This window comes from Acanthochromis polyacanthus, chromosome 20 (genome assembly GCF_021347895.1).
Source record: "Acanthochromis polyacanthus isolate Apoly-LR-REF ecotype Palm Island chromosome 20, KAUST_Apoly_ChrSc, whole genome shotgun sequence".
Taxonomy (NCBI): Eukaryota; Metazoa; Chordata; class Actinopteri; family Pomacentridae; genus Acanthochromis; species Acanthochromis polyacanthus.
Window position 1 is genome coordinate 13,639,703 of NC_067132.1, and position 27,361 is coordinate 13,667,063.

A 27,361-nucleotide genomic window follows, 5' to 3' on the forward strand; every position below is an offset into this window, starting at 1 on the left:
GTAAATAACAGTTTATTAAAAGTTTAAGTACTTAAAAAGAAAAATATCCATGTAGCAGATACAAACTAGTATAAAAACTGAAGTTTAAAATCATTTTAAAGGACAAAAGTCCAAACAAACATAGAAACTCCTTAACAAAACCTGCTGTTTCAGACTTCAGTAACACTAACAAACTGTTTAAAAATACAACCAGCAAGATTTAAATTGTAAAAAAAACCTTTTAACTCTTCTTTAAAATACAATTAGCACAGTTTAATGCTTTACTCCTGAATATTTTTTTAAAATATGCATAAAAACACAATGATAACTGATGATGTGTTGGTGATAAAAAGTGAAAGATTGATTATCTATTGAGAGTGACTAAAAACTGTAACTCTGTGGGACTTGAGTTTAACGCTGTGGGTGTTCAGAGATCCACACCGAGCTCTGCAGGCTTTATGCTGATGCCTCTGTACGGTTCAGCCTGATGTGCAGTCGCCTGTCCAGCAGACAGCAGCTCTGAGGGGGGAAATGATGCACATTAATCAATGACAAAAACCTGACTAGATCTCAGTCAGAAATGAAGGATCTCTGCTTTATTAACACAAACATCCTCATCTTTCCTAACACCCCTGTCTGTCTACATGAAATCAGTTTCCAGGGCAGCAAAGCAGCTGAACATAGCACGATGCTTCATTGTGGTTTCCTCACCCAGCAGTTTGTAAAGAGTGTGAGCTGCAGTGGAGCGGTGGGCCGCTGGGGGCAGCAGAGAGTCAAAGGTGGCTTCTCCAAACCTCTGCAGGCTGGAGCTCATCAATCTGGAAAAGAGCACAAAACAGGATTCAGCCAACAAGTTTTCTAGAGGCCTGATATGCTTTGAACATTTTATTCTCATCAGTAACAATAATTAGATTTGACCGTTTTCATACCAAGAAATTGTAATATTGAACATTTACTCCTGATGGTGGAACAAAGTGTGCACGTTATCCCTTCATGTTATGGAAGCTTCCAAAGTGTAACATCACCAGTTAATTTAGGTGTAACTGCTCCCCACAGACAAACACTGTAACGCTGCTGGATTAACAAACACCGCACAGAATCACACTAATAGTTCACATCCAACGTACTGAGTGGCCAATATGTGACGTTTACACTAAATATGACAGCTTCAACCCAAAGTTCTGATATCTGAGAGTGGAGTTTAACAGGGAACATGTAGAGATAGTTCTATGAAAGCAGCTCAACCTGCGACACCGGAGACAACAAGTCGCATAGAATAGAATAGAATAGAATATCCTTTATTAGTCCCACAAGGGGAAATTTGCAACATCACAGCAGCAAAGTGACAGTGAGAAAAATCAAGAGAACATAAATATAAATCAAGGACATAAGATGTATACACTATATACACAACATGAATAAGAAACATTAAGAACACAAGGTACTAACAACACAAATTTAAGAATATATACATGAGGATGTGTGATATGTGTGATATACACTTTGACTAAATATTGGAACTGAAAACCTAAACTAACAGAATTACAAAGTATTCATACCCATACCAGATTTTGATTTATAATGTTGCTAAGACGCTGTTTGCAGCTTTCAGTGGGATTTTTGTTCCATTTCTCTTTTGTGACGATCTCCAAGTCTTTAAGGTTAGATGCTCCTGGGGTTGAATGTTTCTCCCACATCTGTGTCCAAACAACTCCAGAAGTTTAGTCCTCCATGCAGACCAGCCTTGTGAAGTGTCTGTCTTAAGATGTTGTTACCAGACATGCTCAGCTTCATCAGGATGGTCTCAGTGTTGATTCTTGGCTGTTCTTGGCCTCTCAGACCACCATTCCTGCCACTGCACGGGTCATTTGGGGCTGCCTTTGAAATTTCTCACGGTGTGGAGCTCCTTGTACTTCTTGGATATTTTTGCACTGTGTCCACTGACTCCTGAAATCACTTGGATGTGGCTTTAGAGCCTTTCCCAATGCAAAACTCTGCCTCAGTGATGAATCCTAATAGGAAATTTTTTAGCCGTGACTTGCAATTGACTGACTGGAGAACTACTGTGTTAGCTGCTCCAATGAGACTGGCATAGAAGCTCCATTTCCTCAAATAAGTGACAAAGTATAGGAATAATTTTGGAGTTTTTATTAATAATGTTTAAAAAAAACAACAAAAAATGTTCAAATGTATTGATAACATCGCTAACAACAATAAGTACTCTGCCAAGAAACACAGTGGAGTTACACACGTGGACAAAATTGTTGGTACCCCTCAGTTAAAGAAGGAAAAACCCACAATTCTCACTGAAATCACTTGAAACTCACAAAAGTAACAATAAATAAAAATTTATTGAAAATTAAATAATCAAAAACAGCCATTACTTTTGAATTGTTGATTAACATAATTATTTAAAAAAACAAACTAATGAAACAGGCCTGGACAAAAATGATGGTACCTCTATAAAAGATTGAAAACTATTTGACCAGAGTGACATGATTAACTCAGGTGTGTCATTTAATTGACATCACAGGTGTTTCCAAACTCATAATCAGTCAGTCTGCCTATTTAAAGGGAGACAAGTAGTCACCCTGCTGTTTGGTGAAAAGGTGTGTACCACACTGAACATGGACAACAGAAAGCGAAGGAGAGAATTGTCCCAGGACATCCGAAAAAAAATGATAGACAAACATCTTAAAGGTAAAGGCTATAAGACCATCTCTAAACAGCTTGAAGTTCCTGTGACAACAGTGGCTCATATTATTCAGAAGTTCAAGACCCACGGGACAGTAGCCAACCTCCCTGGACGTGGCCGCAAGAGGAAAACTGATGACAAATTGAAGAGACGGATCATTGGAATTGTATCCAAAGAGCCCAGAGCAACCTCCAAAGAAATTAAAGGTGAACTCCAAGGCCAAGGTACATCAGTGTCAGATCGCACCATTCGTCGTTGTTTGAGCCAAAGTGGACTTCATGGGAGACGACCAAGGAGGACACCACTGCTGAAAAAAACTCATAAAAAAGCCAGACTGGAATTTGCAAAAATGCATGTTGACAAGCCACAAAGCTTCTGGGAGAATGTCCTTTGGACAGATGAGACCAAACTGGAGCTTTTTGGTAAGGCACATCAACTCTATGTTCATAGACTCAAAAACCAAGCATACGAAGAAAAGAACACTGTCCCTACGGTGAAACATGGAGGAGGCTCAGTAATGTTTTGGGGCTGCTTTGCTGCATCTGGCACAGGGTGTCTTGAAAGTGTGCAAGGTACGATGAAATCTGAAGACTATCAAGGCATTCTGGAGAGAAATGTGCTGCTTAGTGTCAGAAAGCTTGGTCTCAGTCGCAGGTCATGGGTCTTCCAACAGGACAACGATCCAAAACACACAGCCAAAAACACCCAAGAATGGCTGAGAGAAAAGCGTTGGACTATTCTAAAGTGGCCTTCTATGAGCCCAGATCTGAATCCCATTGAACATATGTGGAAGGAGCTGAAACATGCCATTTGGAGAAGACACCCATCAAACCTGAGACAACTGGAGCTGTTTGCTCATGAGGAGTGGGCCAAAATACCTGTTGACAGCTGCAGAACGCTCATTGACAAATACAGAAATCGTTTAATTGCAGTGATTGCCTCAAAAGGTTGTGCAACAAAATATTAAGTTATGGGTACCATCCTTTTTGTCCAGCCCTATTTCATTAGTTTGTTTTTTTAAATAATTATGTTAATCAACAATTCAAAAGTGATGGCTGATTTGATTATTTAATTTTCAATAAATTTTATTTATTGTTACTTTTGTGAGTTTCAAGTGATTTCAGTGAGAATTGTGGGTTTTTCCTTCTTTAACTGAGGGGTACCAACAATTTTGTCCACGTGTGTATGTGACGATCGGCGTACATTTGTCTGTCCGTCTGTTATTCCGTCTGTTCGCAACATTACTCAAAAACAGACAAACAGATGTGGATGACATTTTCAGGGAAGGTCAGGGCAGGATTTTAGATAAGCATCATCTTCTGAGCTTTGAAAATTTTAAGTTATTTTCGAATATGTGTCTTGTTTTTAAAATTTAGATGGTTTGGCCCCTCCTCCACTGCGCCAGTTCATTCAGTATCGCTCGGCACAATCCATGAAATCCATATCCTCATGGACATGGAGTTCATTCTCTGTTCAATACCTTTTCGATGCACCACCTTTGGACAGCCTCAGCTTTTTCTGTAAAAGGTACAGCTCAGTGGAGCACCCTGCCTGACGACATTAAGAACCGTATTTCTATCGGTAGTTTTAAAAACAAAGTGAAAACCTGCTGAAGGACACTCAGAACTGCAACCATTAATGTCTTTTTAATTGGCATTTGTGTGTTGATTGGGTGTACGTGTGTGCTTTTAAGAGTGTGTGTGTGTATAATGTCTTGTTTCAATGTGTCATGCACTTTTTTGTGATGTTTTGTGACCTGCCAAAGGACTGCAGATAGAAATTAGCTTAAAGCTAACTCTAATACTGTCACGGCCACCTCCCCAGTCCCTGCACCTGACCTCCTGTGACCTCCTCTTTCCTTCCTCTCTCCCTCCTTAATTCTGCCCTTCCCTGTTCTCACTCTCTCCACTGTTCCGCTGTCTGCAGCGGCTGCAACTGATGACCAGTCAGCTCATCAGCAGAACTCTGGGCAGCTGTGGTGCAGCACACCTGTCTCATCTTCTCTTCCATGTAAGCCAGCTCCTCAATCCACTCCCTACCAGATTATTGCTTCACTCTTCTGCTGACCGCAGTGTCCGGAGCTGCCCTGCCCTGCCTTGCCTTCGGTGCATTCCCTGTCCCACTCCTGCCCCAACTGCAAGACTCTGACACCCATCCCTAGAAGAGGATCTGCTCCCACCTGGCCATTTCCTGGACTGCTACTGCTGCTCCCTGTCACTCACCTACTCCAGTGGTGAGCACCTTTGGGCCACCAGTCCCCAGGAGCCTGTCCACTCCCCCGCCCAGCCTGGTAGTGAGTGTGTGTTAGTTTTCTCCTGTTAGTTCGCCTCAGTTTAAATCCTGGCTGTCTATTTTAGAATAGTTTTGTTAGATTTCCCTCCTGGTTTCACACATTGATTCGGTTATTTCACACCGTTAAGAAGTCCTTGTTTAACTTCTCTGGTCCCTGCCGTGTCTGTCTGCTCTCTGCTTGGGTTCAAACTCGCCCCCTCCTGACAAATACAATACATCAAATGAAAACATTTGTTTAATATTGTACACGGCCCCTTTTTACATAAATGGACAAATTTTTTTTTTAAATGACACAAAGACCACCTCATTAGGTTTTGGCAGTGATGCGGCTTACAGTCTGGATCCACGGATTTGTTAAAGATTTCTGTATCCTTGGTGGAGTAATGCGCTCTCTGAGTGCTTTTCTTGTTGTTAGTGTTATTTCCAGACAGAAAAAACCCATTGGTCAAATATAAATTCACTATAAATCGACATTTTTAATGGGTATGAATAATTTGGGGCTTAACTGGCATGTTCTGATGAATTCAAAGAGCTCTGGAGTTATTTCTTGCACACATCAGAATAAGTTGAATATTACTGTCAAACAGAGAGTTCAAAGGAACATGCCTTAAGGATTAATCACATCAGGATAATTCTGGCAATGGTGCAGAATCTGGAGGCTTCACATCTCGACACAAGGGAATATTAGTTCAATAAAGTGCAGCTGGAGGTTTTGCAGCATGAATACCGAGTCAGCAGTTCAAACTCTGGGGTCAGGACGGACAAACGTCAGAGGAAGGTTTGCAGCATTATCTTTTCCCATCCAGCACTACCACATTAAATCTTAAATGGATTTATATCTACACAATAAATCACTGGCATGATTCTCACGTCTTAATGTTTTACTTAACGGTGTGCATCTGCAAAAGGCTTCTCATGACTTCTCTGAAGTCATGCAGACTAAAATCATGGGCAGCCAAGTGTGTGTGCGCCTGTGAGCTTGCTTGAATGCGTATTGTAGTACCTCAGCATGTTCCTGTTCTCTGTGTCAGTCAGAGCTTCAGGCAGCTCAATGTTTTCCTCGGCTATAGGCTCCATTGGTGGCTGGATTTCTTCCTGTGGAGACCTGCACAAACACACACAACTCGCTGATCTGTTTCCTATCCATCTAGCTGTCCGTCTGTGTGTCCATCTGAGGCTTACCATCTGCTGACAGGAGTAATCACATCGCTTGCAGACTTATCTTCTTGGACATGTCCAGGATCACATCTAATGCAGCTGTTTACACACAATGAATGAACCAGGTGAATCATCTGTTTATTGTGGTCTGTAAAAATGATCTGAAAACTGACGTGTGAGGGGTTTCTTACATGAGCCTTCGGCAGGTAGCAGCCCGGACTCACTGGATATCTGGGAGAGAGAGAGCTTCATGAAACAGAAAGGTTATAATCTAATTTGTCTCACCACTGAACTGAACACGCTCAGCTGGCAGGCTATGACTGCAGGCTAACGGATAACCTTTATTACTCTGCTGTGGCTTCACACATACACTCTTAGGTATCGCAACGGCCTTAAAGTGGAGTTTGGTGAGATGATTAATCAGTTATTTCTCCAGCTACCACTGTTTTACTTCCTTCACACAGCTGCCTGAACTCTCATCACCTCCTTTCAAAACGGAGCTTCACACAAACCCACCTCCTTCACGCCTGAGCGCTCCTCTTCCTCTCTGTCCTCAGTATCTCGCTGTTCTGCTCTGACTCCCCTCTCGCCTCGTCTTCTTCCTCTTCCTCCTCTCCTCTCTGTCTGTCCCCATGTTCAGGCAGGACGGTGACGGAGGCCTGCTGTTTCCATAGTGACATGAGGTCAGCGTTGAGGAGGGCTGCAGAGGGTCAAAAGGCAGAATGTTGTCATGCTGAAAGGTCATTCTGTGTCTTCCTCACCAGTGCTGATAATGAGAGCTTTGTGGTAAGGCCACTGTTTTTCATAGGATGCTAAAAAGATTTACTGCAGTTGATACTAATTAAAAGTTCCTGACGCCCTACAAGGTGGTTGCCGATTAAAAAACACGCACATAGTTTAGGAGTTTTGCTTCTAGTGCTCTACAGACAGTCAGGCTGCAGGGTTGAGTGCAAACATAAAGCATATGAGTCTATTATGCATCACCTAAATGTTCTATGTCTAAAACTGACTAATTTATGTGACTTAACAGAGCAGCTGTCTATTCTTAAAGCACTGATTTATTTTTGCTGCTTTAAACTGAAGTTTGTCGATCTAGAGCACCACTTCTGCATCTTTTAAATACAAGTTTTTAAAAGGAAACGATTCAATCTTTCCTTCGTTTGCTGTTATTTTCAATTCCTACCGTCATACAGGACCCTGTATGCGTTCTCTATATTGTTACTGTGTTTCTATAGCTTTCTGTTCCTTGCCTCTGTCTCTCATCTGTTATTTCATTCACACCCTTCTACAAATTTCTTTCATTTCAAGAATAAAGTGACTTGTAGAAATTAATTGCTCAGTCCATAGCTATTGTTTGCCTGCCACTTGGTACTGAAATCCACAGGGGGCGCCTGAAGAGCTGTGGGCAGGAGTTACACGCTTGGTCAGAGATGGCGGGTCCAGCAGCACCTTCGACTGAGAGGAAAAACAAGATATTAGCTTGATGGTTCTGGCGTGGATGGTCCAAACAAAACTTTCTGAGTGCTGGAGAGAGACAGAAGATGGAAGCCAGTCATAGCATCTCCAAGGAATCGAAAGATGTAAAGAAGGAATGGAGGAAAAAAAGCAGCAAAGGAAGAAAGCAATAAAATCAATGAGCACTATTCCAGAGGGTTTAGAGAGAAGGGAGAGAAGTGGAGAGTTGGAGTTTAATTTAACTGGCACCCCTGGTTGAATAGACACTTTGATGGCAGAACTTTGAGTACAGGCCAGCTAAGACTGAAAATTCAACTGCTCCAATGAACCATTGATTCCTGTCCAAGTGTACTTGTTGTACATACATATGATGAATACAGCTCCTGATATGCTCTTGTGTGGTTGAGAATCAAGAGTGGTTAATGTGTGCTTTGGCAGGCATGTAGGCAGATAAATCTTAAAAATTAAAAACCCTGAAACTTTTCATTACATGAATTAATTCAGTGCATCAGACACTCAGATGGATCTTTAATTGCAGCTGTTAAGTGACTTTGTGTGCTTATGTTTACTACCAGGTCCTGTGTCTCTGCCAGCGGGTTTCCATCTGCTCCTTCATTGCTCTGTCAGATATCTGCACCTCAGGGTCGGCGAAAACCAGCTGACGCTTGCCTCGCCCACCTCGCTTCCTGAAAGGAGGAACATACCACCTGATGGCAGAGTGAGAAACAAACGTTTAATGTTTAGTACTGCATCTGTAAAGTGACATCACACTCTGGTTCGACGTGTGGACACGCCTTCATGTGTTTTCCATCACCTGTTACCGAAACAAAACAAGCTGCTCATGTGTCACTTTGTTCGTGACTTAAAGCTGATGACAGCTGTCACAGTCATCACAGTGTTTCCTGCTCGTCACAGCTGCTTGTTTTAGATTTGGTGCTGAAATAAAATGTAGATTTAGTGATTTGTACTTTCCGTTCAAGCAATTTAATGGATAACCATTTTTCAAATAACACAGTAGTGTTAACATTAGGGCCGACTGACCATGGACTTTTTGAGACCGATGCCGATTCTGATAATTTGGCATAAAAAAATCCAATAAACTGATTATTCGGCCGTTTAAATTAAAAAATATATGATGAATAAAATAACTTATTTTGTGGTTTGTTAACACAACAACAAAGTTATAAATTACAGGCAGAACATTTCACTGTTTACAATAGCTGTCCTTTAGTATTTGTTTCAACTTTACAACAGAGAGGAATTTTCAAGTAAATTAAACCTCTGGGAAATTTATAGAACCATAAAGAGTCAATCTATAAATGAGTTATGAAATACATCTTGTCTAGTACTTTTTGTTGCTGCAATTAGAGGCAGGCTATAGTACAGGTGGAAAACTTTTAAAAAGTTGTAAACAGGTAACTGAGAGGAAAGCAACAAAAATACTAAGTTAACATCCTTTCCCAAGTCTACTTTATTTTTCTACTCTACAATTTTCAAGAACAAAGAACTTTCAAATACAAAATAATGTGCAGAACTGCAGTCCAATTTCTGCAAAATAAATCAATAACCTATATAAAATGTAAACGTTATAGATGAATTATGAACTCTATCTTGTCACATCCTCCTTTCAGTCCTAGAGTCCCAGTTTGATTGGAGTCAGAGCTCCATGGACGGACAAACGGGCTAAGGACATCATTCTGTGGGACTCCGACACTTACAGCATTGACTGTTTTATGAGAAATTAAGAATATATAATCAGATATGGACTGAATTACAAAATACAAAAATACAGCTAGATGAGATGTTATCCAAAAGGACCGAGTTCATAATACAACAACTGAGATACAACAACTTTGAGCATAATAACAAATCAGGTAAATTTCTTGCAAACCAACTCCAACGCAATCGGGAAAAATCTCTCATAACAGCGATAAAGGGACAACTGGTGAGTATACGCAATCACCAGAAGAAATTAATTCATATTTTCTACCATTTTATAGGAATCTGTATTCAGAAAATAACAAACCAACCCTGAGCATATTGAGGCATTCTCACTAGTTTAAATATGCCTCAGTTATCTACTGAACATAAAAATATCCTAGATGCTCACTGTCCATAATGAGCTGTCCAGTGCTTCTAGACAGTATGCCCTAATGGTAAGGCACCAGGTCCAGACGGTTTTCCGGCCGAATTTTCTGAAGCACTTCTGGTCAACGCTGGCTCCACTGTTTTTTAGATTAGTAACAGAAATTAAAACCAGTGGTCACATACAGCCTCACATTGAACACAGCAGCAATTAAACTTTTTATTAAAACCCAGATAAAGACCCGACCCTTCCGTCAAGTTATCGCCCGATATCACTAATTAACACCGACATTAAAATTATTGCAAGGCCTTGGCATCTAGACTAGAGACAGTAATTTCAACAATTATTCATAATGATCAAACCGGGCTTATTAAGGTCGACACTCTACCAACAACGTAAGAAGGCTCTTAAATTTGATTAACATGTCACAGCGGCAGGACAAAAAGGCAGTTGTCATATCGTTGGATGCAGAAAAAGCCTTTGACAAAGTTAACTGGTCCTTCCTCTTTGCTGTTCTAAATAAGCTTGGCTTTGGAGAGTCATTTATTCACTGGGTATCATGCACTATATGATTCTCCCAAAGTACTGTCACCACTAATGGATCGCCTCAAAGACTTTCACCTTACAGAGAGGCACCAGACAGGGCTGTCCACTCTCTCCTTTGTTATTTGCCGATATTCATTGAGCCGTTGGCAACAGCTGTGCGCCAGGATGTCAGGATCCAAGGAATCCGCTCTGGGGCAACAGAACACAAAATTAATTTATACGCAGATGATATATTACTTTATTTAGAAGAACCGGCTATTTCATTAAGGGAAGTATTTAATTTAATAACTACATTTTCAGAGTTATCAGATTATTCCATAAATTGGACAAAATCAACATTACTTCCGATCACAGAAAATTCATGGAGTCCTGCAGACCAAGACCCTCACTACTCTTTCCCTACAGGCAACTTAAAATACTTAGGCATAAAAATTTCACCTAAATTATCTGAATTAACTCACTTAAATTTTTCCCCATTACTGGATAACATCACCAATGACCTACAGCGCTGGAACAATCTCCCTATATCTCTTATGGGACGAATAGCTACTATCAAAATGAAAATCCTACCAAAAATAAATTACTTCTTTGCAATGATTCCATTCAAACCAACGTCCAACTGGTTCCAGTCGCTGGACTCGGCTATCACAAAATTTTACTGGAATAATAAAAAAGCAAAAATCAGTCTATCTACTCTTCAGAAAAGTAAAGCCGAAGGAGGTCTAGAAGCACCAAATTTTATGCATTATTATTTAGCTAACCAGCTACAATATCTTATTCTATGGACACAACCTACCATAGATGCCAACTGTTGTTAGAATTAGAACAGAAGGATGCAATAGCATCAGACTTTCAGACATACTCTTTATTACAACATCCATCAAACGACATAACTGTTTTAAAAACCCAATGATTTCCTCCACCTTGACCGCTTGTGGAAGGCATTAGAAATTGCAAACTCTAAATTGAGCCCTGTAAGTTTTCTCCCCATTTGTACAACCCTGATTTTTCAAGTTAACAATCAGCCGCTCCATTTAGCTGTTTGGGAGCAGAATGGAATCACACATCTCCACCACCTCTTTTCAGATAATACGTTCATGTCATATACAAACTTGCTTCAAAAATACAAAATAAAAAATGGGAATTTTTTACATTATCTTCAAGTTAAAAATATTATTAAGAAACGAATCCCAACATTTCAAAGCACGCTCCGGCCGCCGGCATTAGCTGAAGCAATCATAAAGCTCTCTCCGACAACAATTAAACCCTCTCTAAAATATATAAGTTACTCTTAAGCACTGATACAATACATTTACCTATTTCTAAAATGGGAGTCAGACCTATCTATATCTCCGGAACCAGACTTCTGGACTCAAATTTGCGATAATGCATTTAAAAATGACAAAAACACACAAACTTACAACTCATCCAATACAAAATCCTCCATTAGAACACATATTACTCAATATATGATTGAACAAAATGGATTCTCCGACTCCGACATCTGTCTCCAGTGCTCCCAGAACACTGCTTGATACTTTTTCATGCTCTATGGCTGTGCACCCCTGTAAAAAATTTCTGGACCAACGTCTCAGAAAAACTTTCCGCTATTCTTAAACTGCAGGATCCTCTATTCCAAGTCTGTGTTTACTTGGCGACTTAACAACAACGGACCTACCACGCAAACAATCTCAATCTTACTTGTAGCCCTCGCCATTGCCAAAAAAACAATCCTTGTTTAACTGGAAAATAAGCAAATCTCTGAACATTAATCTCTGGTTGAACCTCTAATAAATCACATTTCAATGGAGAAAATCTCTGCTTCAAATAAAAATCAGTTGTTAAATTTTATACAACATGGTCACCGTATTGTTAACTACCTTAACTTAAACCTGGTAACCTGGACTCTGCCTGTTAGCGAAAACCACCACATCACCCAATATATGTTTGCTGCTTATGTATGTTGGCATTGTGTAACTAATGATTGTCTTCAGTTAGGGAACCCAGTCCGCTGTCAGCAGGATCGAGCGGGGCCGTATCGACGACAACTTACAGTCAACAACTCCCCAGGGATCCTCTGTCTATATGCATGAATGGCTAACTTGGTGTTACTGCATGCTTGGCTAATCTTCCAGGTGCTGTCCCCTGTGGCTCGATGGGGTTGCCTTGTTCCCCGGGCGGCGCTCGGTTTGGGCGGGCGCCGGGTCGCCTCGGGGGCTGGGGTCGTGGGGGGCTGGTGGCGTCCTGCGGGGTGGCTGCTTCTGTGGGGGCATGGTGGGCGGTTCGGCTCGGTCGGGTGCCTGGTTTGGGCGCCCGCCGGGTCGCCATCTGCGACTAAAAGTGTCGTGATGGCGGCCCGGCGGTCGTCTGGGTCTGGCGCCCGGTCGGGCTGGGTCGCCTGTCGTGTTCTCTTCATGGGGGTGGCCGCTTTGTGTGGTGTCGTTGGCCTCCCGTGGTTCCCTTGGCGCTTGTGGTGGCCTGGCGGCCGTCTGGATCGGGCGCTGCCCCCCGGGTCTCTGCTGGGTCGCAATGCGTCTCGGCTGTCTCCCGGTGCCCGCGGCGGGTGCTGTGCGGGGGTGTTGCCCGGGGGCTCGGGGCGGCGCTGTTCCGGCATGGCCTGTTGCTCTTCGGCTAGGGGTTGCGGGTTCCGGCCTGGTGGGTCTCTGGGTGCCCCGTGGTACCCTCTCCTCTCCCCTCCTCCTCCTTGCCTCTTTCCCCCCTCGCCTCCCTCCTCCCGTCTTCCTCCGCCTCCTTGTCCCCTCTCCCTCGCCCCCTCCCTCCTCCCTCCCCCTCGTCTTCCCGCTCTGCTGCCTGTCCTCTCCTTTCTTGTCGTCTCCTCCTCCCCCTCCTTCTCCTGCCTTCCGCCCTCCCCCTGGGGGTGGGGCGGGGGATGGGTGTGGGATGGGAGGCGGGTGCGGGATGGGGTGGGGGGCTTGGGGGGCGGGGGGGGAGGAGGGTAGGGGGAGGGGGACCGGGTGCGGTGCGCGGGGGCGTTCTGGCCTGGCCTGCGCCATCTGCCCGCTGGGGCGCCGGGGCTGGGGGGTGGGTGGGGGGTTGGGGATTGGGGTGGGGGGTGTATGGAGGGGGCACTGGGCGCGCGCGCACCTCCCTCCGCCTGGCTGGGTGGGGCCCCGTTGATCGCTCCTCTTAAATCACTTCACAAACTTCGCACAATACAACTTGTAAATATACACATAGGGCACACAACATATCCCTCGGGGGGGGGGTGGAGAGGTCATATTCCTACTCCACAATTCCCCTCCAATTTTAATGCACCACACTACCTGGGGGTGGGTGGTTATGGGGTGGGACGTCATTAGACGGGATGGGCCCCAGTGCAGTGTTGTGCTGTGGCCCCCCATCTATGCCCCCACCCTGACACTTCTTCCCCCAATTTTAACGCACCACATACACATTCACATTTTGGGCTTGCGGTGAGGCTGAGTGGGGGTTTCGTTACCCTGTGCTCTGCCTCACCGACCCCCCAATCCTAAGACACCACACATACTTGTATATACACTTGGGTGGGTCACATTCACGGTGCAGGGCGAGTATTCACCAGTTGGGGAACTGGTGAACTCAGTAACAGGGCAACTCACAATAGTTTTACTGGCGTGATCTCCGGGGCTTCTCCCTGCCGGGCCCGAGGGCCTGGGTTGTTGCGCCTCCCCTGGTGCTCCTTCCTCTCCCTCCCTCCTCCCCTCCCTCCCTCCCTCCCTCCCTCTCTCAGGGTCACGTCTCTCTGGGCGGCCGGAGGTGGGCTGGGCTCGTCTGCCCTTTCGGTGCCGTTGCCCGGTCCCTTGGTGCTGTTTTCCGGTGAGCGGGTGGCCTCCCGGATTTGGGTGTGGGAGGGGTGGCGTGGGTGGTGTGGGTGGTGTGGTTGGATGGGGTGGGGTGGGGTGGCTGGGCGAGGGGTGGGGGGTGGCTTGGTGGGGGGCGGGGGGGTGTTGGGGGTGGGTTGTGGGTGGGCGGCATGGTGGGGAGGGGGGTGGCGTGGGTGGGTGGCGGGGGGGTGGGACGGTGGAGGGGGCGGGGGTTTGGGGTCTGGGGGGCGGGGGGGTCGGGTTGTGGGGGGGGACGGGGGGAGGGCGGGTGGTCGTGGGGGAAGTGGGGCTGTGGGCCGGTGGGGCGCCGTGGGGTCCGCTATGGCCCGTTCTGCTGCCCGGGCCTTGGGGCTCTGGCTGTGTCGGGGGGGGGTCGCTCCGGGCTCCTGGGCTGGGTCTCCGCTTGGTGGCTCCTGCGGGGGGCTGGGTGGACCTCCTTGGGCTGGAGGGGACAGCTCCCTCCTTTTGGTGGAGGTTTTCATGCATGTCAGACCCACCACACCGGCACCTACCAAAACTCAATAGTGTGTGTTCCTCCGGTTGCTGAGTCAGTGGAGGTTGCTGGGTTAGTGTCTGTGGATCTCACTCTGCTCTATCTATCCTTCTTGTGGCCTCCTGACATCTTCATGATTGATCCGTTGGGACTTTGTCGTATTAGGTGTTTGTGAAGGGTTTTAGATTTGTAAATGGTTTTAAGGTATGAATTAAAGAGTACAAACAAATAAAATGCACCTTTTCTCTTAGAACATTGTCTATGCCTCACCTTTCTGTCTGTCCTGTGTTTGTTTTATGTTTCACTTGGGTGTGCACTGCCCTCAATGGCATAATGTAGAAAACAGCTTGAAATAAACATGATAGGTTAATTTGCCATGAGGGCCGGTGATGGTCACAGTCACAAAGAAGAAAAAAAAATTGCACATGAAGCTTAGGCAGTGGCACCATGAGTGGTTGGTGTCATTTTTGAGCGGACTTGCAGACAAAAAAAAAAAAAAAAAAAAAAAAAAAAAAGAGAAATTAAGAATATTTAATCAGCAAAACTCTGGCCAATAATGATTATTTTGAAAAGGGCTATAATTGACTGGTTTAATCAGTCAGGCTCTAATTTACATGTCTCTGGGAATGGCAAAGCGTCTCCAAAAGTGATAAAGTAAAGCAATAACTACCTGCTCACGCCAACACACAGTACATCTTTCACCAAATCACCAAACAAAACCTGTAACAGTCAGCATCACCCACGTCTCACCTCCTCACAGGGGGTTTCTGTCCCTCTGACTCCAGCTTCGTTGGATGCTCTGGAGGATGGCGTTGGCATGGCAACACGCACAGGGGTCATCTCCAGGGCAGCAGCCGTCAGCAGAACCTGTACGGGCCGACCCGACTCCTCGTCCAGCAGCCACACACTGTCCTGCTCCGTCCCCAACACCGACTCCTTCAGCCTGGAAACAATAAAACACTCTGACAGTGCGCACTATAACACATATGTTGTTGCAGCTTTGAGGTTAACATATTGACCCAACTGTGATTAAATAACCAGCCAGTTTTTAGCTTTTCTTCTTGTAAAAAGTGTCTTTTCTTCTGTCAGCATTTGTTTTTCTGTAGCAGACAAAACTAATGCTAACACACACAGTCTGACTGGTAACACAATCATGAACTTTTGCTCTTGTTGCTGTGCATCGACTCACCGGTCAACAGAAGACATGGCTCCCTCAGGTTTCCTGCTCCTCTCTGTTTGTCTCCCCTCCGCTTCTGTTTGACACAGTGTGACAAAATGCACAGTGAAACAAGATACATATAAAAACGCAGACACAAATTAACTTATGTGAACACATTTTCCTCCAAATGATCTAATCTGTTAAAAGTTCATTAATGAAGCACATGGCTTATATTGGTAATTAGTCCTTGTTGTAACAAGCTTTGTAACAAATCCCATTCCAACTCTACCCATTTAAACTCCAGCCAGTATCATGTTGTCCTTCCTTGTCTTTGCTAATAACAGTAGGCAGCTGTGTATTCTTTCTTTATCTCTGTTAGAGGAACACAGACTATCTCATTCTGCCTCTCTGTTCTCCCTTGAAATGAAACAGCTTCCAGAAAATAACCCCTTTCTCTCTGGTAACGAAAGCGCTCACACAGGCTGAATTGCTTTTTTTTTTTCAATCACAGCAGTGGCACATAGAGTCTGACCTGGCTGACTGCTGCAGACAATTTACAAGAGAGGAGCATACAGTGGAGCTGGTGAGCTGGACACTTTACTGCAAACCTACGGTTTAATGTTAGACTAAACAACAAAATCATGAACATCTCCTATATTTACAATCATCTGCGTTTATGACAGAAACACACACCGCTATGGAACTGGTCTGGTTGCTCCATCAACAATTGAATCTCTCTGTCTGTGGCTTCAGGAAGGTCGTCGCCCTCAAAGTACTGCTACAGAAAAAACAATCACAGGAAAAATAATGTAAGCAAAAACACTGAACTAAAACACAACATACAATATATGTGTGTGTTTGTGTATAGTGTGTGTATACATACATACATATATATACATATATATATATATATATGTGTATATATATATATATATATATATCTTTATAATTTCTGTGTTTGACTTCGGCCGGACTGAACATGTTAAATGTAAAGGTCATCTTTCTATGGAAAACTGCAGCGAGTTCAGGTTAAACTCTGATTTCTGAATCTTTTAGAGCAACAACAGACATTTCATAGAGTCCATCCTCTCCTCCTCCATCACTGTCTGGTACCCTGCAGCCACCGCCTGGGACAAGAGCAGGCTGCAGCGCATCATCCGCTCTGCTGAGAAGGTGATCGGATGTAACCTGCCATCCCTCCAGGATCTGTACACCTCTAGGACTTTAAGGCGTGCAACCAAGATCTTGGCCCACCCCTCTCACTCTGGACACAAACTTTTTGAACCCCTCCCCTCAGGCAGGAGGCTGCGGTCCATCAGGACTAAAACCTCTCGCCACAAGAACAGCTTCTTCCCCTCTGCTGCATCGCTGATAAACACTACCCGTGCCACTGCAAATCAGCTCTGTTGACTATATTAATTACCACTGAGTAGTAACTGTACATACCTTGTCTATTTTAACCATATTTCTTACATCTCTTTACTTACTATTTTATTTTATTTTATCTGTACTTGCACCAAGAGCACCACAGAAAATTCCTTGTAAGTGTAAAAACCTACTTGGCAATAATAAAAAACAATTCTGATTCGATTCTGATTCTGATTTTGATGAGGTAAAAACATCCTGGAACTCTCAGGTTTTGGCTCCTTAAAGAGATATTTCTGTCACTTTTTGAAAATTCCAGCAGACTTTGAACAAATTTCTAGAAATGATCAAACTCAGGACACTTAGATGGTCAAAAAGCACCAAAATAACTCACCCATGGATTCTAAATCTAACATCTGCTGTTGGTTTTCTTAGATTCTCAACTTCTTGCTGCAGATTTTAGCTGAACTGAATCAGTTTCACTAAAATATGAAAGTTTGGTGCCACAAAACTAATGTTCAAAAGTTTGGGGTCACCCAGACAACTTCATTCATTTTCCATGAGAACTCACACTTTTATTCATGTGCTAACATAACTGCACAAGAATTTTCTAATCATCAATGAGCCTTTCAGCACCATTAGCTAACACAATGTAGTATTAGAACACAGGAATGATGGTTGCTGGAAATGTTCCTCTGTACCCCGATGGAGATATTCCATTAACCCTCAAGCTATTTTAGCGACTAAAATGACCGACTGGGGTCATTTATGAATGTGTATGCTGTGTAATGTTGGTGGTGGTCAGAGGGGTTGTAGGAGTGGATTGGCAGCCAGTCAGTCTGCCCCAGGGCAGTTGTGGCTAAAAATGTAGGTCTGCCAGCTATAGTGCACTGCAGATCACTGAAATATAGTGATTAGAGGTAGAAATAAATAAATAAAACTAAGGCCTACAATAGTGAAAAACCTATACATCTTTCTGGGGTCACAGGTGACCCCAGACAAGTTTTCATTATCCTTGTCACACCAGTTGGCCGATCTCTACAAAAAACTATGAGCAGCTGTAGGACAAGTAGATTGACAAATTCATGGTAGGAAACATTTTTTGGATAAAAGATATAAAAACGGCAAATATAATTATATGGCTGGGGTCATAAATGACCCCACTCGGTCGCTTGAGGGTTAAAAATCAGCCGTTTCCAGCTAGAATAGTTATTTACCACATTAACAATGTCGACACTGTATTTCTGATTAATGTTATCTTCACTGAAAAAACTGCTTTTCTTTCAAAAATAAGGACATTTCTAGGTGACGTCAAGCTTTTGAACGATAGTGTAAATCAGCAGACTTCTGCCTGCAAAGCAAAATCAGGCCCATGGGGCAGACAAGCAGGGGCAGAGGACAACAGGGATGGTAGCAACATGTCTCTGTGAGCAAACTGTTAGTGCACACTGATGTAATTAAGTCAGATCTTATCAAGCCGAAGTGGACTTCATCGGCTGATGATGCTTCAGGAGGAGCATTATCAGGTCCTAAGTGACACAATGAGGAGGCTAACAGAGCGTGAATGCACTGCTCGACCCGACTCACCGCAGCGAATCACAGCTGCTCTTATGACTACAACAATATCACTGCCTTCTTTAAAACACTGGATACTGAGGGGTGGATTCAGGACAGTCTGTTTGCCATCATTCGTTTTATGTACAGAATCCCTGGTACCATTAAATCCACTGCAGTATAAATTCATAGCAGAAAATCCTATAAATATGCTTTTTTTAATCTAAACTGACTTAAAAGAAACCTCCACATCTTTGTCACAGATGCAGATCATCTCCTGGCTTTAATGCTTCTTTCTCATCTCATACTGAGGCAGAGGGTGATAGGAGAGCAAACATCTCATAAGTGACAAAGATGTCAACCAGAGATGTTGTGGCACACAGCCCATGCTCCCGCTCATTGATTCAATGGGACACCTGCTGTGTTTAAAAATGATTACTGGAGTTTTTCTTGTCCCTGGACTCGGACAGAGAGTTTACCTCAGCAGCGGCGATGACGAACTGCTCCTTCTCTGTCATAGTGATGGCACTCGGAGACGCCCTGAAAGCTGCAGGGGGAATTAGGAGTCAAGTACGTTTGAAGCATAAGAAGAGACAGGGACTTTCAAAGTTTTGTTTAAAGTTTTCTTTAAAGCAGAGAAACCTTGCAGTGGCAAAGTTTTAAAAGATGACACAGTAAAGTTTAATGCAATCAAAAGACTAATTTTTAAAACTTTTGAATACTACCTTGAGTAGAAATCTAATGCTGAAAAAAAGATGATCTATACTCTTATTTAATGCAGGAATATCTGTTTAAAGTGTGTAAAAAAAAGTGTCATTTAGAGGTGTACTGAAAAGCCATTTTTGGTTAGTGTAGCTATAAACACTGTCATACAGCAAGCTGTGTCCTATTTCAGATGAGATCACTTTTAAAGTCTACAAATGTGCAGTCTTTTGAGGATTGGCGGCTAGCAGCAGAACCTGCACATCATCCCCAGTTGACATGGTAAAAATAGCATTTTTTAGGAGACAAATGAGCAGTGGGCGATGGATTTTGAGACCATTAATGCAAAAAAAAAAAAAAAAGAATAGCCACAAGAGCCTTCAAATGAGACAAATTTATCGATCCATGATTACCTCTGGTCTTACATCGTTCATCCCTGAAATGGGACACAGCTGCAGTGGTTCAAATGTTAAAATATCAATCTCACCATCCTGGTAAAGTGTGGTGTGGGGACTGGGCACCAGGGAGTGCTGTGAACCCGCCTCTTCAATCACAAACTGTGTCTAGAAGTAAACAGTACAAACATTATGTAACAAACATAAACACATCTATTTTCACTTTTGGGATGATTCCAAAGCTGATAAAAAATGCCTTTTCACGACTAAAATGTGCCTAAACATGAGACCAGTGTTGTTTATTTTATCATCTTTTTACCTCTGTTTACCAAAACGCTTTACTGAGGGTTCAAACGGACATCTGTGGTGCTCTATATGTGTAACAGTGGATGACATGTTTGTTGTGTAATCTGGCTTCTCTGATACTTGATGTACTGATATTGAAATTCAAATTTGTATCTGAACTCACAGCATAATTCTAATTTGCATCGCATTGCAGGGAGCCTTTAAATTCCATGATAGTGCCCAATGAAACATTTTTATATCGCTGCTCCCATGCTGTGTTGTCTATTCAAGAATAAAGTCCCCGATGATTTTTCCACTGGGGAAGTTTACAAGGAGGACAAAGTTCAACAGTATCTGCCTGATTTACGTCACTGAGAGTGAGTATGACTTATCTATTGTGAATTACTGTACCTGAGAATACCAAAGGGTTGTATGGAGGGATATGTGCTATGCTAGAATGGGAGTGACCTGTGGACATAATACCATAAAACGATGACATAAGGGAATGGTAGATTTGTAATTTATGGCGTTTGTGTCAAGAAATATGAGAAGTAGGGGGAAAAACTGAGCAGTCAAGCTGCGACTGTATAACTCGGCCTGGGTAACTGTAATGCTTTACCTTTGGAAAGGTGTGGCCTGTAATGAATGTACAGTATTTAGGTTAACCCTTTACTGGACTGGGTTAGAAACAATCACTTGTTGTAGCCGAGCATTTGAACTAAATATACACTACTAGTCAAAAGTCTGGACACACTTTCTCAGTCATTTGGACGGGTAGTATAGTCAGAGTTATGATGTAATTTAATTGCTTGATCAAATTGCAGTTGTTTTGGACATCAGAAGTTTCATATTTTCACAGGAAAAGAGACAGATATTTTTCCATAAGGCTTTCTGTCTATCAATTATCTATCTATCTATCTATCTATCTATCTATCTATCTAGATGTGCTCGATCAATTCACACCTCCAGATTGCAAAAACTGCCCAAGAAAGGCACGAGGAACACGACAAAAAGCCCAAAGCATTGACCCGCCCTCCAAGATTCCACTGGGATGCACCTGAACAAGCCTGATCCACTGAGGCCCCTCTACTCAGCCCACACAACCCAGAAGATTCAGTACTGATGTCTTGGTGCCACTACAGGTCAGGACATCCCCAGAGCTTCTGTGTCTAAGCTCTGATGGTTAGAGCTGTTTTAGCTACATGAGGGGGACCTAGACAACATTAGGCAGTTGTTTTTCTGGTACTATAACAGTTGTGTCTACGTGTTTCCCATATTCATCCTGCCTGCATATGATTGTGTCTCTGATATCTGACAAACGTACCTGGTGTAATTTATACGGGCTGGGGAGTTTGTACAATTCCATCAGACCGAAGAAGGGATCCGGAGCTCCCTCAGCCGTCGTCATCTTGTGCAGGTCATCTGGAATATCCAAAAAAATCCTACCAGACAAGAAAAGTGTGACACAAATAGTAAAACTCAGCATCTTAAAGCATTCTATACATTTTAAGTGCTCCTGTATCACTACGCACACTTTCATTTGCGCTGGTGGTTTTATGTATTTAGGAAATAATGAAATATCGCTGGGATAAGATTAACACAGAGCATATTTAGACTGCAGGATGTGGAAAGATATATTGCATTTGCAGACAGGACAGCTCATACATTACTGCTGTTCCGTAGCGTGGCTTATTAAACATTTACGTAGCTATTCACATGAAAGTAGCTCAATTTGTCCTTCGCTCACTCAGTAAAACTCTACCTTCTCCTTTTCCCAGTCTTTATTCCCCCAAACAATCTGCCTCATAAATGTTCCACCTCAAGCGTTTGAGCTCAGACTCCACCAAACATCCTCACAACTCTGCTTAAAATTTCAAATGCCCCATGATACAAAATTTTCTTCATCTGTGCATCATCAGCCTGTGTGAGTGTGAGTGTGTGCAGACCTGTCAGAGCCAGCCATGTCAATCTGTATGCCTCCCTTAGAGCGCAGCAGACGGTCAATGGTTTGTTGGACATCCTCTGGAAAATAAAAAGGGGGTTAAAAGTGTTCACACAGATCTCTCAGAAAGTTAGTTTTTCCTGCAGAAACAGAAGCACAGATGTCTCCTGTGAGACAAAGTTGACAAATGTGATGGATGTGACCATTTCAACTCCTCTCCAGACATGAGAAGAAGATGGCTCAGATCTGGAGTTTGTCAACTTCTACAAGTCCTTGCTCTCTGGCTGGACTCTTCACCTTCTTTCACTCCTCATATCAAAATTCTAGAGGCTAAAATCAAATTTAAACTGGGGTTCCTTTACATTAATAAGTACTCCTTTGCATACTCTGCCAAAAACACTCTTGTGAAGATGACCATCCACCCCATATTTGACTACAGTGATGTCATCTATAAAATGGCCCCCTTAACAGGCTTGATGTCTTCTATCACTCAACCATCCGTCTTGCTACCGGTGCATCTTTCTCCACCCACCGTTATGACCTTTACAAACTGGTGGGGTGGTCCTCCTTTTACACCAGGCAACTCCAACTCTGGCTTTCACTCATTTACAAGACTCTATCAGGGTAGACACCTCTCCAGTTCCCTACACCCCTCCCACAACAACTACCATCTGAGGTCCAGTGATTTCATAACACTCTCTATTCCCAAGGTTCGTACTGTCTTTGGCTGGAATTGTTTTCGCTTTTCTGCAGCAATCGATTGGAATTCCCTCCAAGAATCTGTGAAACTGTCCATCTCTTCCATCACTTTACATCTTTAAGCAGAAGCTTCAGCAGATCCTAGCTGACTGCTGCACATGCTGACTGTTTCACTGAACTGCTAGCATTAATCTAGGCTGTTTTTAATCTCTGTTTAAACACTTGTGTGTCCTTTTTGTACATGTGTTGTTTGTTATCTTTCTTCCTGCTGGGGCCTCTTGCCAGGTCATCATTGTAGCTGAGAAATTGTGCTCAACTGATCTTACCTGGTAAAATAAAGAATTAAGAAGGGAATGACGCAAAACAATGTTTCCTCAGTGCTCAATAGTTCTAACGTCAAGAAACTCATCTGCATTGTCTTTGAAGTTGTTTGTGCATCAGTGCTAGGCCTTTTCAAATCTACATTCCGATATGGACAAACAGAGACTTTTGTCCAGACAGAAGGACATTTAAATGTAATTTTGAAATATCACATGAAACAGAGTACAAACTCCCATATGCCAATCTTATGAAATATCGTCTAGTAACATACTGCAGACACACACTTAAGTAAGAGCTTTAGGAGGTTCTGTTCTGTTCTAGTGATGGATGAAATTGAATGCCATTACTGAATCCAAAAGACACCGTAGACAATAGAGAGCGGCTGCTTTCTTGGCTTCTCCTACTGCTGATCATCCTGCATTGTGTTTCACCGTTTTCATCAACCATGACAACAGCATGATTGCAAATCTATCTGATGCAATATCAGTGTCATGGTGTAATTTAAGACGGGATGAATAGAGACTGCTGAGCTGTGTTTGATGATATTGCTTTCATTAGCTCCACATTGGCCTCCAAATCACACTTACTAGCGTGAGTAGGGAAGCATACATTAGTGTGCCATGATAGCACTGTGTCGATTTTACAACAAAACAGCATTACTGGGATTGAGAGAACTGACAGGAACAATTTGTCTGCAATGTTTTGCATGAGGAAAACAAACAGCTTTGGGCTTTTCACCTGAGGTAACCTTAAAACGCTGTGTTGTTCTGCTGAGAATCATTCTGCACACTGACTACATTTTCTGTTAATCCTGTGTAAGCAAGCAGCCGTAAAATTACTCCCAGTTGTTTTAATCCAACTTATTTTTCTCCCAGGTTTCTGGTAAATACTATAAAATTAGATTACTGCTGCAGTCACTCACTGTATAGTGAATGAGTTTTATATCAAATAATGAAGCAAAGTCTCCATTCTCTAGTCTTTTCCCCTCATTAATCCCTCTTCATTCCCTCAGTATATTGCGTGCAGACAATGTAGATGGGAGCCGTGCCTGATCAGAATTTTGAGTTTCTGGTCTTCCTACTCTTCCTAAATCCTTTTCTCTCACCGAGCAGGATACCGCACTGCCGGTGGTAGACGACAACCACTCCATACTGCAGCTGGGACGACAGGTAGAGACTGAAGCGAGGCTTGGGCAGGTTGGGTTGCGGTGGAGGAACCTGTGCGGTCACATAGTCCACGATGTCCATACTGTAAACATTTGAGAACACGAGTTAGAGACATGTACACTGTATTTCATCTGAAACAAGTCACACCAGAGCCCTAAAAATTGTGTACAACAAATACGATACATCAAATCAAATCAAATCAATCAAATACAATGCAGCCCGAGGGTTTTCCCCATGGAGAGATTTCTGACATCCCCTAAAGAGATTTTATCCAGCACCGAGGGAAAATCTCCAGCTGTAAAATGGGAAGAATTCTTTTTTTTTTTTAGTTTTCAGTTGTGTTAAATGTGATCTTAAACATGGAAATAACTGAAAAATGCATAGATTTCTGCCAGAACAGGTAACAAATACCGACAAATACCTAGAGTAAAAACTCTATGTGGACTGATCAAGCCTACTGTTGAGCATAATCACCTTTCAAAAAGCCATCCTGATCCAAATATATGCCTGAATTGAGCTACTTTAGATAATTATGCAAAGAGCTTGAAAGATTATTTATTTAGTAATATTTTTACACCAACTATAAACTAACACACCGTTGATTTGAAAGCAAACTGCTGAAAATTTGCATTAAATTATTTATGTAATATAAGTTTAGACAGTGACATATAGGTAAATTAAAAAACAACAACATACAAAACAAAACTTAAAACATGTTGATGTTGGCTAACTTTAATGAGATGTATCTGTCTGCTAGCAATGAAATGGGACAGAAAAGATAATAACAGTGGACAGTTCTTACCAGGTTCGGTTGATATTGACTCTGAGAAGCTCTCTGCGAGTGACCTTGACAGCTTTAGTAGCTGCTAACCTGAAAAACAAAAACATATTTGTAAATATTTCTTGCTTTTTGCTGAAACTATGAATAGCAGCTAAGTTCGTTTGTTAGCGTTGTAGCTACATGCTAACAAGTTTGTAAACTTACCAAATTGTGGAAAAACATCCAGTATGACGCTGGAGGACATTCGGGTAGTAAAACATTTTGTTTTACCTTTGTATGTATATGAAGCACTTAAGGTAAAAAGTTAAAGTTTTAAGAACTGGACTGATGGGAAAAAATGCAAAGACTAGTTAGTCACCCAAGTTCGCTCCAGTTTTCCCGCGTCAAAGTCACGGCGGACCAATCAGATTACGAGATTCACATTGAACGTAAACATTCGCGATGCTTTCAGGTGCTACGGAAAAAATCGGAACACTGACCGTTTAGGTGCTTTTAAGTGATTTTCGGAGTTTTGGGGTTTAGAGATGGATCTGTGAGTAATAAAAAGCACATTACAGCATTTATCTTGATTACTTTGTCCTTCAGTAAGATGTGCATGTGGAAATATAAAAGAACCATACATAGAGTGATAGAAGTACTGTAAAAGCAATTGTAATTTACTTTCACAGTACTCAAGCACTGTATAACTAGGCCTAATTGTAATTTACTTGCATAGTTCTGTTTCACTTCACTATTTTGCTATAGGAATACCACTTTATTCTGTGCTACAGATAACAGCCAAAGCTGCAATTATATTTGTTTTATTTTATTTTATTTTATTTATTCATTTATTTGGTCAGGGACCATGCAATTAACATATAACATATCTGATGTATTATATATAGTGTATAAAATTAAGGTCTTTTTCAGCTCCCGTCCCTGGTTGGGCTTTTTTTGCTCGACAGCATGGATGGCTTTGTAGCATACAGTTATGCCCTAAAATTCGAGTTATCCTTGTTTACGGGTGAAGCCAAGAACTTGTTTCATGTTGAAATTTAACTGCATATGAGGCTGTTCTTGGTTTACGAAATATTCCCATACTTTAAAACATTGCACATGTAATGACAATATATAACCTTCCATATAATATGCACACGTTTTTGTATGAATTAATCCACATCACCATTACTGCAGCCTTGACTTACCATACTTGCCACAGATCAGAATGTACTTATGTTAGCAGCCTTTAAAGTTTGTGAAATGTTGACCAAAGACTGTATTATTTAGGGCCAATAATTAACAATTTCACCTCTGTTGGAGCCATTCCATCATTTGGATCTCAAAATTATATTTCTGGGAATACTGAACCTCAAATATGACTTCCAAGCCTTACTTAACTACTTTTACCGACTTTCAGTAACTTAAACATTCTAATTTATCAGTGGCTTGAATGTTACAGTTTATCGGTAACTTCAGTGTTACAGTTAATGTTGGATGTTACAGATTATCAATAACTTGAATGTTACAGTTTTTTAGTCCCTTGAATGTTACAGTTTGTCAGAAAGTTGAACAATACAGTTCACCAGTAACTTGAATGTTACAGTTCATCATTAACTTTATTGTTTCAGTTTATCAGTAACTTTGATGTTACATTTTTTCTGTAACTTGAATGTTACAGATTATCAGTAACTTGAATGTTACACTAAATTGTAACTTTGATGTTACAGTTTATTAGTTACTTGCATGATACAGTTTATCAGAAACTTGAATGTTACACTAAATTGTAACTTTGATGTTACAGTTTATTAGTTACTTGCATGATACAGTTTATCAGAAACTTGAATGTTACAATTTATCAATAACTTCAGTGTTGCAGTTAATGGTAATTGGGATGTTACAGATTATCAGTAACTTCAGTGTTCCAGTTTGTTAGTCCCTTGAATGTTAGTTTATCATAAAGTTGAACAATACAGTTCACCAGTAACTTGAATGTTGCAGTTTATCAATAACTTTAGTGTTACAGTATATTAGTAACTTTGATGTTACAGTTTGTTACTCACTTGGATGATACAGTTTATCAGAAATTTGAATGTTACAGTTTATCAATAACTTCACAGTTACAGTTAATAGTAACTTGAATGCTAGTTTATCAGTAACTTTAATGTTACAGTTTATCAATAACTTCAGTTAATGGTAATTTAGATGTTACAGTTTGACAGTAACTTGAATATTACAGTTTATTAGTCACTTGGTTAATACAGTTTATCAATAACTTCGGTGTTACAGTTAATAGTTATTTAGATGTTACAGTTTGACAGCAACTTGAATATTACAGTTTGTTAGCCACTTGAGTGTTACAGCTGATCAGTAACCTGGATGTTACAGTTGATTAGTAACCTGGATGTTACAGTTAATGGTAACCCAAATGCTAGTTTCTATTTTTACTGTTAGTGACAGCAGGGTGTGACGTCACCCTCCTTCTGGG

General features: G+C 42.1%; 1 protein-coding gene across 1 annotated transcript; it reads right to left on the reverse strand.

Moving 5' to 3' along the window:
* rec8b (REC8 meiotic recombination protein b) lies at positions 1-26,529 on the reverse strand. The gene is given in 20 exon segments (XM_051940662.1): positions 1-498; positions 691-797; positions 5,970-6,071; positions 6,149-6,194; positions 6,197-6,223; positions 6,316-6,355; positions 6,637-6,824; positions 7,501-7,579; positions 8,152-8,180; positions 8,183-8,286; positions 15,268-15,471; positions 15,718-15,781; positions 16,381-16,465; positions 19,086-19,153; positions 19,796-19,871; positions 21,313-21,430; positions 21,935-22,010; positions 24,056-24,198; positions 24,919-24,987; positions 25,102-26,529. Coding segments are annotated over 20 exon segments (1,773 nt in total). The 5' UTR covers positions 25,158-26,529; the 3' UTR covers positions 1-406.
* Between the last annotated feature and the right edge of the window lie 832 nt (positions 26,530-27,361).